This window comes from Octodon degus, unplaced genomic scaffold (genome assembly GCF_000260255.1).
Source record: "Octodon degus isolate 3935 unplaced genomic scaffold, OctDeg1.0 scaffold00072, whole genome shotgun sequence".
NCBI classification, from domain to species: Eukaryota; Metazoa; Chordata; class Mammalia; order Rodentia; family Octodontidae; genus Octodon; species Octodon degus.
In genome coordinates, this window is record NW_004524648.1 from 301,974 (window position 1) to 315,229 (window position 13,256).

At 48.1% G+C, this 13,256-nt stretch overlaps 1 protein-coding gene across 6 annotated transcripts in view; it reads right to left on the minus strand.

Annotated features, from left to right (window-relative positions):
• The window catches only part of Rap1gap2 (RAP1 GTPase activating protein 2), a 270,799-nt gene that overhangs the window by 16,515 nt on the left and 241,028 nt on the right, over positions 1-13,256 (minus strand). For all 6 annotated transcript variants that reach the window (XM_023719944.1, XM_023719943.1, XM_004635324.2 and 3 more), the window contains 4 exons: positions 12,472-12,606; positions 4,383-4,520; positions 2,828-2,946; positions 242-355 (listed from right to left, as the gene is read on the minus strand). In XM_023719944.1, coding sequence (XP_023575712.1) covers positions 242-355; positions 2,828-2,946; positions 4,383-4,520; positions 12,472-12,606 — 506 coding nt within the window. The remainder of the gene's footprint in view (positions 1-241; positions 356-2,827; positions 2,947-4,382; positions 4,521-12,471; positions 12,607-13,256) is intronic.

A 13,256-nucleotide genomic window follows, 5' to 3' on the forward strand; every position in this document is an offset into this window, starting at 1 on the left:
GGAAGGGGAAGAGAGGCAAACCCTGGTCACTTGCCACCAGCACCTCCCTCAGCTCCAGGGCCCCCCAGACCAAGAGCAGGACGGCCCAGGAGAGAGCCGAGCCCGCCCACAGTGGCTCCCTGTGCCCCTGCCTGCCAGTCTTTGTGTTCCAGAGACTTGAGGTAGGCACTATCAGCCTATCTGGAGGCAGAACAAACGTCCCAGACTCCAAATGGCCTTTCCCTCCCCCTCACTCTCTTACTTCTCTTTGTTGGGGCAGATTTCTGGAGAGCTGGGATTGGATGAGGTTTCAGACTTTATCTCCTGAGAAGAGTGTGCGCCATCCGGAGTCTTGGGGGTGCTGGATGCACTGTCGCTGAGGGAGAGAGGACAACGAGGAATGAGCACGGAATCAGCTCTAAGCCTCTGGGCTGCAGGCTGAGACAGAGTTCTGAGCATGGGGTCCAAGTGCTCTGTGCTAACTATAGCTGCTCAGACTTCTTTTCCCACATGAGCTCCTGAAACTACAGTAAACAACAGGGTTTTGTGCTCCCTGTGGTAAGGACCTCTCTAGGTTCAAGGGTGGAGAATTCAGAATTACCCACAGGAGCCCTGGCATGACGGCTTCTAGTCCAAGTCTCCCCTTACCCCCAAGTTGACTGTCCCACCTGGGTCAAGAGAGGACCCCACTGGGAAGAGTGAATGTTCCTACAGGGAGCAGGGGCCCTGCTCAGAAGATGGCCCAATACAGAGATTCCTATAAGGTTCCTGGCAGTCTGTCTGCACTCTGGAGACATCCCACATATAAACTATAATATGAGCTCCCCGTGGCAAGGTGGCCCTAAGTGCCAGCGAGCCAAAGACTGCTCTTAGCAAAACAGTCCAAGAATTCCCTTCTCTTGCAGTTCAACTAAGACCGTTTACCCTGTGCCACTTGCTGGGGACACAACCACTCTTCCCTCAGTGCACTGTGTAAAATAGCACTATTGAGATAAAATATACATGCCACCCACCTCATTCATTTAAAATGGGCAATGAAGTGGTCTGCAGTATATTCCCAGAATTGTGTAACCACCACCAGAATCCAATTTTAGAACATCTTTAGATCTCCTAGAAGAAACCCCGGTCCCATCTGAAAACACTGCCCATCCCTCCTCCTCTTCACCCGCTGGCAACCACTGACCTATTTTATGTCTCTGTGGATTTGCCTGGTCCAGGCATTTCATAGAAATGGAATCATACAGTATGTCATGGTTTTTGTACCCAGCTTTTATCACTAGCATAATGTTTTTGAAGTTCATCTATGTTGTAGTCCTTTTTATTTCATTTTATGGATAGACCATATTTTATTGACCTAGTCATCATGTGATAAGATATTCAGATTGGCCCCAATCTGGGATATTCTGAACAGTGCTGCAATGGATATGTGTATTGATTATGTTACTGTACTCATTTCTCAGCCAACTGTTTCTAATTCTCTCAGGTACATACCAAGGAGTGGAACTGCTGGATCCTATGATAACTGTCTAACCTCCTGAAGAACTGCCACTTGTTTTCCAAAGAAACTTTGCATTGTTTTACATTCCCACCAACTATGAGCGAGGGCTCCAATCTCTTCATACCCTAACACTTGCTGTTGTCCTTTTTATCACAGCCACCCTCGAGGTGCTAAATGCCTCAATATACTTCATGATGAGGTTGCTAGTGACATCCTCACTGTCAACCCTCAACTCACACAAGGCTTTGGGTTGTGCTAGACTTGCCTGTACCTCAGACCCTAAAGGAACTTCTGTCCTCATAGCTACAGAGGACGTCTTCTGCATCCTCTCCTCCACTCCTTTCTGCCCCAGCATCTTTGTCACCAGTTCTCTGTCCTCCACTCGCACTCACATGCTAGAGCTTCCACACACCCTCCCCGAGTGATCACATTCATTGGTTCATCTCTCTTAAATAGCACCTGTATGCCTGTGCTGCCCAGCTCTCCTCCAGCCAAGACCTCTGTCCAAAACTCAAGAGCTGGACATCTCTAGCTCCCATGAGACTCCCAGCACAGGTTCTAAACAGAGCACTTGTCTTTCTCTATACATTCACTCCTTGTCCCATGTGGCCTAGCTCAAGACATGAGACCATCACCATAGGCACAACTTGCAAGTCCACCTAAGCATCTCCTTTCCCTCACAGGACTGTGAGCTACAGGGCTGGCATGTAGCTTTGGCAGCTCTTGCTGAGCACTCAGCAGCATGCCCAGCATATGGCAGGCACTTTATAAATGTTGCCTGCTGAATTAAAGAACAAATGGGCTCAACAACTAAAGGATCAGAAAGACAATTAGCAAGAATAGGTTAAATTACATTGTAACATGAGAGTTACTAAACACATATAGAGAGAGAACATTCTAGAAGTAGAGAAAATCAATTAACCCTGTCTGATAGGGTCAGGGAAGGCTTCCAGGAGCGGAGTCTTTGGGATCTGAGGGTGTATCTTAGTGGTATAGTTATTTCCTTACATGCATAAAGTCCTGAGTTCACTCCCCAGTACTGCAAAAAAGGACATCTGAGGGAACATTTTAAAAGAAGGCCAAAAAAGACAAGAACCCAAACACTGTTTCTAGCCTAGGTCAAAAATGCTGCAAGAACAGCTTTGAAACTCCATGTGAAGAATAGTCAGATTGGGCTCAGTGATTAATGAACTGAGTGTCAGGCCACACCTAAAGTGAGACTGGGGTTAAAGGGAAGCCATCTCCTGAAGCCAAGCCAAGCTCTTCCCAAGCGTGGGCACTCGGCTGCTGTCAAGGTGCAGAGAGCCAACAGACTCCAAGTTGGGCTGGAGTAGAGGCCCCTTCAGTTACCATCGTGTCCGGCTGTCCCCCTGGCCTTCAGAGCCTGTGTGCAAGCGAGGAAAGAGCCCCGACCGCCGCTTGATGGGACTCCGAGACTGGTTTTTCACCGTTGCTGCTGCCACTGGAGGCTGCCAATAAAACCACCAAAGTAAGTACACACACCCCAAACTCCTTCCTTTCCCCTGCTGCAGTCTACAGATGGCTCCTCTTCTTCAGGAGAAATCAGAAAACAGCAAGACAGCAGGGAAGGGTGGGGTCTATGTAATAGGCACCAAGACCCCAAGACTCAAGCCACTGGTAGACTCTTCTCCTGAGTTATTCAAGCCAAGCCCTTGGCCCCAGTAATGATCCAACAATGGCCACATTCTTGGGTTTTGGGGCCACCATGTGGGAGCCCCACCTATTATGAAGGTCATGATGATTCAGGGGTCACAGACTAAGAATCACAAAGCTAGAGAGACCTTGGAGTGATGTGGCTCAACGAACCCAGAGCTTCAGATACATCATCCACTGCTCATGAACAAGTGGATCCAGGCAGGACTCACAATAAGGACATGAAGTGAGCTTCCTAGTTCAGGTCCACATGCACCAATAGCTAGCTGAGGTTTCTGCTTGATTGGCTGCCTGGCCTCACAGGTGTACAGTGGAGTGGGGAAAGTTGGAAGAAGGAAAAGTGGGAGCCCGAATCTATCTTTAAGTCCATTAGGCCCCAATTTCTGCCACGCTGTGCAACCAAAAGCAAATGGCAAAACTCTCTGGGCCTCGGCCTCTTCATCTGCAGAATGGAAATAAATGTCTAACTCATTCATATCATGAGTCTTCAGGAAAAAACAAGGTAACAGACATAAAACTACCTGGCAAATCCAATGTGCAAGGCCCTTTGTACAAGAATTGTTAGATGATGGAATCATTACAAGATGGAAAGGAAATTTTCCCATCCACAAGTCCATTTCTCATGGTCCTCTCATCTGTCCAGGACATGATACAAGTCAGTCAGGCCAAGTTCACAGCCCGCACAGCATCTCTCTCTGGGAACTGTACATGTGGTGATGCAGGGAATAAACTTTGAAGCAGGCAGACCTACATTCAAATCTCACCTCTTCAGCTTAGCTGGGTGACCGTTGGCAATTTACTTAATCCCTCTAGTACCTGCCTCAGGCAGCTGGGACAGGATTTGGGTAAGATCTTATCTATGTGTAACTCAGCTCATTGCTTGGTTAACTGCAAACTGAGGTGGCTACTGCCACCATTAATAATAACAAAGAAAGGGCACCCTTCTCCCAGTCATAAGTCTAAAGCCCTGGGCAAGATACCGTACCCCATACCACTTTGCAGGGATGGAGACTGGGTTGTCAAAGAAAGTCACAGGATCACAAAGCCACCCCCAGGTACTACCTGAGACAGAGTATCCAAAGATTATCCCAGCTTAGAAGCTGATTCCCAATTTCTCATTCTCTCCCTGTCATCCAGCTTGCCCCACTCAAGGTGCCTGGCCCTTCCTAAAGAGGCTTTGTGGGAACCCTTCTCTGGCCTCCCAGGATAGCCAAGGCTCTGCTATACTCACCGAGAAGGTAGTTTTGGTGACTTCCATGCTGTTGTGAACAATACCCCCACTGAGGCTTCCAGGGATGCCTCCACTGTGCAGCTTCCTCTGGCTGCCCACCACGGTCTCCATGGAGTGGCTGCGCACACGGATGGCCCTCTGCAGGGAGAAGAGAGGGGTGCAAAGGCCCCACGCATCAGCACCCAGTTCCCTTGGAGGATGCTGTTCTTGGCATGTGTGCATTCATACATGCATGTGTGCATACACATACACACACATGCAACAAGCACGTGCACAGTCCCAGAAACCCATGCCACAGTCACTGGAGTTTAGAGTTTTCCCATATTGTGTCCCATGCTCTGGTGAGGGAGTACATCAGGGAGGAGCCTGAAGGGTCCAGGCCCCTGTTTACTACTAGGTGGGCCACCCTACAGATGAGGGAAGTGAGGCACGGGGCTCAGTAGATCTAGTGACGCTGGTCCAGCTATCAACTTCCTCCTCTGTAAAAGGGAATCACGCATTCTACCAAGGTCCAAGATGGGAATTAAACAGGCTCTGGACTACATATTGACTTTCTTTTCAGAAAACTAAACTTCTTTTCAGCTGCCTATACTGGGCCCTCTTCTGCTATGCACTCATTGTGAAGTGCACGTTGTACACCTGGGCCTACATTTGCCCTTGGTGAAACTGCAGGAGTTCCTGCACATCCGTGCATCAAATCTGCATCAAGCCCTCCTGTGGCTATAGGGGCTAAAGACACACTTCCATTCCAAGCTGTGGTCTGCATGGCTGCTGAAGGAGGAGATGTGTGTTCAGACTGGGCACAGGTGCAGGGTCTCAAGGGCCTAGAGTTACTCTGGTGCATGGAGCTGCGTACCCACTTAGAACCACCAGAGAGTAAGAGGAAAGCTGGAAAACAACGAAGTATCCAGGAAAGGATCACCAACATGGGCAGGTTTGCCACATGAGAGGATGAGAAGAAAGCTAAAGCACAAGATCATGGAACCTATAGTGGAAACTGACCTAGGGTGACAGACATACCCTCAGACTGTTTTATGAGGTGATATAGCTCTGCACAGGACCACAGGAAGAGTGGTTTCAGTACAGCAGAGCCCAGCTCCAACTAAGGGAGGGTCTCCTGCCACATGAAGTCCTAGAAGAGCCTGACTCCCCCACACATACACACACATGGTGCCTGCTCTCTTTTGAATTTTAGCATTCTAAGAAGAGGTTCTCTCCAGTGATTCTATCCAAACTCTACCACCACTCATTGGTCATCCAATCACCTAGTAATAGGGTCAACAGTCATGCAACTTAGTAAGCAAATGCAATAAAGCCTTAGGGTTGCACTGCCAAGATTGAGACCTACCTAGGGTCTCTCCTCCCTTACTCACTAGCTAGGTACCCTGGTGAGGTTACTTAGTTTCTCTGAGATGTATCTGTGAAATAGGATGGAGGATGTCTACACCATGGGACTGTCATGACAATACATATGATGCTGTTAGGAGACAGTGAGCCCAGTGCACTGCAAAAACCTAATAAATCCAGGTATTCTTTCTAATAATAACAAGCATTTGTTACACGCTTCCCATGCCAGGAACCAGAACTTCAGTCCAGAAGCCAAAGAAGCATAAGATGTGACCCTACCCCCAAGAAGCACAGAAGATAGAGTCCTGAGCAGTGAAATAAGACCCAACACCTCTTGGGGATGCTCTGTGTTAATTAGCTGTTCAGGGCCCCTAAGAGCAAGAACTTCTGGACACAGACATTATTAATGGTCCATGTATAAGCACCCTTTGCCACAGGCTCTCCTTGCTGGCAGAACTGGTCTATTCTCCGTGCAACACAGGAATAACCTATGTTCAGCCTAAGGCTGTCCCTTAATACAGCGTGTGGTCAGTGGAATGTGAGGGAATATCTGTTGGAGGCCTTGGGAAGAGGCTTCCACCATGATTTCCCAAACAGATGCACTCGAACCCACAGCAGCCATCAGGGATGGTATTCTCAAGACCCTGACGTGAAGGACTGAGTCACAGCCTGGTCCCTTCCTTCCTGGACTTAGACCCCACACTCACCCAGTACACCAGGACCTCTCCCACCTTGGGAACAACCTGCCTGCCCTTCTGCACTGACAAGAAAAGCAGACTCAGGAAGAGCATCTGTAAAATGGCAACGCCTGAAACAAGGTGTGGAGACTGAGGCACAGAGTCTGCCATCCATGTACCCTGCTATCATCTGGCCCCTCCTCACTGAGTCAAATGTGTCCCTAGAAAGACATCAACTCTCCCCCATTCTTCATCACAGAACAGTTGGGCTCCACTTCCAGTGCTGATTTTGTGCCTTATCTACTTATTCCACACAGCACCTAGCAACAGAGTCCCATGTTATGGAACTGCATTCAATTCCTGTCACAGCCTAAGCACTATAAAGTCATATAACCTCTGCAAAACCGAGGGCCAAAAGATGTGGCAGCACACTGGCGTGTCCCTGAACAACATCATCCACCTCAGCATCTTTATACACCACTGGCGCCTCACGTGTTGCCATCACCACCATCATCATCAAAAGTGACAGTTCAAATGAAAGTGAAACTTTTCGTTGTTTGCAGTGCTAGGGATAAAATCAAGACCATTCAGCCACAGCTCTACCTTCAACTCTTCACTTACATTCTGATAAAGTCCTCGCTGTCTCTGTCCCAGAATGGATTCAATGGATGTAATAAACCCTGTGAGTTGTATCTAGTCCGATGAGCTTCACAGACATGATCTTACTGAGCCCTTACTGAGGGTGAGGTACAGAGAAGAGAGATAAGAAAAGGTTTCAAAGGTTAAATAAATGATGGCCCAAGGCCACAAAGCAGGTAAGAGATGGAGAGTGATCTAGGACCCTGGGCTTGAGATGAAAGGATTCCTGCAGTCCCCAAAAATCATTCAGATTGAAACTATAATAGAAACCTCTAGTGAATTAATGTTGACTAGAAACCAGGAAGCTTCAAAGACTCCCCTCAAAACTGAACCTCAGAGGCTGATGTCAAGGAGGGCAACAGCTCTTCAAATGCCCTTGGTTCTGTTGTCAGAATCAGTGAGGTGTGAGGAGAAAGTGGGGAATTCTGGGAATGAGCATGATGGCTGTCTGCTGATTGAGGAAACAGGAAAGGTCTGAATCCTAGTCCTCTCATTGCTCAGTAGGTGAGCCTCTGAGACACGTTTGTACAGGGTGGTGATGGAGAAGGTGCCAGGAGGATGACAGGACACAATGTGTATGCAACACCTGGCATGAGACCTTCCCACTCAGGGTCAGGACTCCTGCTCCCTACCTTAGTTAGCAAAGTGACAGCTCTCAGCTCTAAAAGTAATACCTGATGTGGCTAAAGCTGCCCACTTTCACATTTCAACCTAATGGGCAACTGCACCAAAGCACTGGCAGCTGGGCCAGGAAGAAGAGAAAGGAGAGTAATAGTGATGGAAAAGAAAAACAGGAGCACAGACAGGCTTATGAAGCCTCTGTGCTGGCTGCAAGAGGTGTCCAGTGGCCCCAGGGACTGTCCTTGGACCCTTGACTCTCCCTGGAAATTGCATCTGCCCTCTGCTCACATCATCCAGGAATAGAATGCTCCCTGCCTTCGAGGCTGCTGCTCTATTGGTTGGCAGCAGACCTTTCTGGTTAGCAAGCTGAAATCTCACTTAAATTTCTACACTTCTTGAGCCAGTCTACTCAATTATTTTGTAAGACTGTTTCTTGCTGTCCTCAGACTCTGCTGTCCTCCTAGCTTACTTAAGGAGCTCCTGGCTCCATCAGCCTTCCTCAGCCACCATGGTCTCCCAGCCCTCATCGTACCTTACTGTTTGCCTCTGAATAAGCTCTTCTCTGAGGACATGAGATGAGGGAGACAGCATCACTTTCTCATTACCTACATATGTTGCCTTATCTTCATCCCAAGTTTGAGCACCAGTTAATACCATGCAGGGAGTAATTCTCTTCCTTACCAACCACACTACTCATCTCCTTACAAGTGGGTTTCTGAGTCATCTCAATTTAACAAACTCAGCTCAAGGGAGGAAATTCAAGGAGATGGACCCCAAAGGGGACATGCCTATCAGAATCAGGCAAGTAAGTAAGGGCGGCAGGCACTATTGAAGACAAAGGTGTGAATTTCCTGTCTGCTGAGATGCTCCAATCTGGGAGGACATGAGGTCTGGCACTCTAGCAGGGCAAATATGAGCCAGACGGTGATAGTTATAATCGCACGGACCATGACTCTGAGCAGCATAAAGTACGAGGCCTCAACTAGCACTCCAACCCCAAAGGCAGTGGAGCCGTTCCAGATCTACACCTCCCTGTCTCAGGAGAAAAAGAAGGGAGCAAGGATGCCAAAGGTTAGGGATTCTGCCAGCTTGCTGGACTCTATCCACCATCACAGGCACTGCTTGGGTTGCCTCCACCTGCCAGCGATGTCTGTGGCCTTTTCTGCCACTAGGGGTCAGGTCGGATCAACACATCAACTATCATAGTCTCTCAAAGGCTGGGGTAAATTATGCAGTTTGCTGTAATAATAGCTGGAAATTATCCAGTTTTGTCTTCCCTTGTCCTTGTCCTCCATTCCCATCCCTATATAATGAGGTCAATACAGACCTGAGCACCTTCAATGTTTCTAAATACATGGTACACATGTGCTTTATGACCGTACTGTACGGATACAACATGCATTGTCACTTTTTCATACAGACCAGTAAAAACTTGGTGAACAGCTGGCAGGAGCTGAGAACAGCATTTCAGAACAATATTCTAGAGATCAATACCTTCCAAAGATGAGCGACTGACAGCTCCTTTATAAAGAAAACTCTCAAGAAGATGACCACAGACCCCCACACACACACCCACATCCACCATGAGCTCTAGCTACTTATCCCATACAAACATCTTTTAATCATGAGTCACCACAGCAAAAGTTTAGTCTTTATCACTGAAGATCTATATATTTTTAAGATTATCATCTAATGGCAAATGCAAACTTTAAAGGTGTTGGTACAACCAGCAGTTTCCCAAGAATCCCCACAAGCAGACCACTCTGAAGAGCAGGTCTAGACATGGGCAAACCAACAGGTCCACGTCTTATGGAGGAAAAACTCTGATTACAGCCTGTGGAACTTAGGTGAAATGGGAGGAAGTCCTCCACATGGCATGAGGTATCAGGCAGCACAACCAGGAGCCATGGAGAGCCTCCTCCTTGGGATACAAAGGGTCACAGGCCCCTTGGAAGGAGATAAGCAGTCTCAGGAGATGAGAAAAGATGGATGGTTGCCATGGCTTTCAGCCCTCAGAATTCTCTATCATCTGCCCTGCTGCCTGTGAGATAAGGACTTTGACAGGAAGGAGAAAAAAAGCAAAAGTTTCCTTCCTAGAATCATTTCTGGTACCACTTCAAGAGGAGCCCTGTGGGTTTCTGGGTGAACTCTAAGGAATGTCAAAAACTCTGGCCCAATAGCTCTACACAAGATGCCCATGAAGAGAAGATGAAGAAGAAACAAAGCTAGAGGTGGCTTCCTGAGCTGGGCCAGAACCTGGCCTGCCCCATCTCAGGTCTCGCCACACAGGAGATGTGAAGGCAATTCTGACAGGTACAGAGGCAAGAGAACGTGTGTTCCCCAGCTGGGAGGAGAAAAGAGCTGATCATAATCACTAGCACTCTGATGGCTTTCTCTGTGTGACTGACTGTGACAGTCCTCGCCACCCCCCACAGCATGGCCTTGGAGGCTGGTATGCCCGCCAAATGGAGAAATGGGCCTATCTTAAACCTCCAGTTATGAGATTTTAGGTTTGAAAAGAAGAATTCCCTGGATTATTGGCTCCAAGATGGGTTATGATAAAGCCTCAAGCAACTCCTCTCTAGAAAAGCCCTTCAGGAGCATGTCACACATGCTAGAGTCCAACACAGGCCAAATGCCACTCCTTTCAGAAAAAAAAAAAAAAATGCTTTCAGGCCACTGTCCTTTAGTGGCTGGAATACCACATGCACTGAACATCATGGATAGAGTATTCATAACCTACAAGCTTTTCCAAGTTATAAAAAGACTTAAAAACTGAAAAGAAAAAGGTATTAATTCCAAAATACAAAATGAAACATGCAAAACTCAAAAGCAATAAATGCTTTATTAAATATGTACAAAGATTGTTATGTTCGCTAGTCAATGCAACTCAACTCTAGTAGTTTTATACAAATTACATTTACTGTAGGATGTTCAGCAAGTCAATATGCTGGATACGAAAAAAAGAAAAAAAGAGCCCAGGAGATGGCTCAGTAGAATAAGCACTTCCTTGGCAAGCGCAAGGGCCTGAGTTCAATCCCTGATTCCGCACCTCCCCCCAAAAAAGATATGCTTGATATGAAGTGGGGTGGAGCTTCCATCGGAGGCCAAAACCTCCTTTATACCCAAGCCATTTTCCTACACCAGGTCTCCTATTTACCCTTCTCACCTTGGCCATCCTCCCCTCTTCCTTTTCTCCTTCATCCCTCTTGTATTTTGATCCCCTAAAGATGTCTTCTATTTCACCCTGCATGCCACTGTTCACCAGGACTAGAACAGATGCCCTAGGAATCCCCCATCAGCCTGGACAAGCAGCTCCCCCATCTCAGCCTCCTAAGTAATCTTAAGAGCTGGCTCCAAGGAGGCCACTAGAGCCATGCCCTGTTCTCAGCCATCCACTCTGGCAATGAGGACTTGACACCAGGCCTCTCTGGGCCCAGGCCAACATGAGTGGAATCTTAACTGAGTCAGAAACTGGGAGGGAGTATCACATAGCTGTTAAGAGCACAAGCTCTGGAATCTGGAAGACCTGAATTCAACTGTCTCCAGGGTGACTAGGGACAAATTATTTAGACTCTGAGTTTTAGTTTCTTCACATGTAAAACTATGCCCATAATCATTAAAAGACTGAATTATTATGCCAAGAGTATTATACCCATAATAACAGCCTTCCCCATAGGACACTGAGGGTAGTGGGAGATTTAAAGTAGGATAATGTATAAATTCTCACTTTATACAATAACAGCTAACACTTTGGAGCATTCACTGCCTTGCAGGCAATATGTACTTTCCAGGCACTACTTCAGCGAATTCTCTGAGGCAGAAGGCAAATTTATCATCCCCAAGTCATTAGCAAGAAAACTGTAGCTTAGAGACTTTAAAGACCTTGCCTGGGGCCATGCTGAGCTGGGATTCAAAAACAGGAAGATCTAATCCTAAACCTACTCACAACGGCCCCACCTGGTAGCTTGATTAACCACTCTCTGATGGGCAATCCAGAGAACTTTGAGCTAAGAATCTGCAAACCTGGATTGAAACAAGGCCTAAGGCCTTGAGAAATCCTGTGGCCTCTCAGCCTCTTCCTGCATGTGTTAGTGGAAATAACATAAAATAACCACCCAGCCAACTGCCAGATTCAAATCAGACGCTGGATATACGTGCGGTGGAACCAACAAGCACTCAGCCAGCTCATGACAAATGTCCTCTCCCACACCAGGTCTGTCACTGACCATGCTCCTCATGAATACTTAGGGACAGGACACTCACTGTTTCTCTTAATACCTTTGCAAAGCCCCAAAAGGACTTGCCTGTGGCTCTAACGCACCCACACAGCCAGGTCACCAGAACCTTTCCAGGTGGGATAAATTACTGCATCCCATATGAGCTGCTGAGGACCCCCAGGGCTTCTGTCCTTGTTCCTGTCCCCCAGCCCTGGGCTCCATGGAAAAGAGGCAGCAATAGCAGTGACATTGTGGTTCCTCTCTTGCTGGTCCCTGCTTATCAGAGTTCTGGACCAGAAGGAGGAAGGTGGAGGATGCTAGAGATGCTGCTGGTTGTTCCAAGCTCTCATGCTCCTGACCACCCTGCCCTCTCCAAATACCTGGGATGTCCCTACTAGTCCCATCTCCTATGACTGGCCCTCCTATGATGTCCCTACTAGTCCCATCATCTCCTATGACTGGCCCTCCTATGATGTCCCTGCTAGTCCCATCTCCTATCTTGGCCTAGGCTTGGGATCTCAGGGACCTCAGGGCACCTCCCTTCTTTGTCCTACCCCCCTCAACCCATCACTACCACATCCATACCTTAAAAGACTCCAGGAAGCCCCCATGACCCCCATTCTCAAACTTGTCCTCCTCGGGGCCCAGGCCTAGCATGGCCTGTGTGTGCATGTGCAGGTCATCATGAAGGTTGTCCAGGAGGGCAGCCCTGGTCCGGTCCTAGAAGGGAAGAGGGTAGAAGTAAAGAAGCTAGTGCTGACAGCAGAGATGCACCTCCTTGCCTACCACATCTCTGCTACAGTGCAGACCCAGAGCCAGACTGGACTTCATGCTCACAAATGCTGCTGTTAGTACAAATGCTCTATGCCTGGCCCTCTGCTCTCATTCCTCTGCGCCTTCTTTTTGGGTCATCCCCCAACACACGCGGCTTTACCCAGGGCAGACGCATACACCCCCACCACACCATTCTCTGCCCAAGCTCCACATGCACAGCTTTTGCAGCCAGATGTCTGTCCAAGGCCATGCATGCAGCCTCCAGGGACCACCATTCACACAGACCAACAAGAGCTACTGCCGCAGCCGGGCCTTGGCAGACACCCCAGAAAAGCAGGTGCTAACAGAACTGTCCCCCAGCCATCTCCAGGTCACCACAGCCCAAGCCAAAAGTCCACAAATTCCCTGAAATTCCACTTGTCCCCAGGGTCGATCATATCTTAACTCCTGTAAGCCTTCATTTTCTCTCCTAGGCACCTGTTAATTGCTTCTAACTGGCCACCCTCCCTGCTTTTCCTCCCCTTCAACCTGTTCTCTCTATTGCTGAATAATCCTTCTAGCACACAAAACACTGTCTCACCTAAGAACTGTAAAGG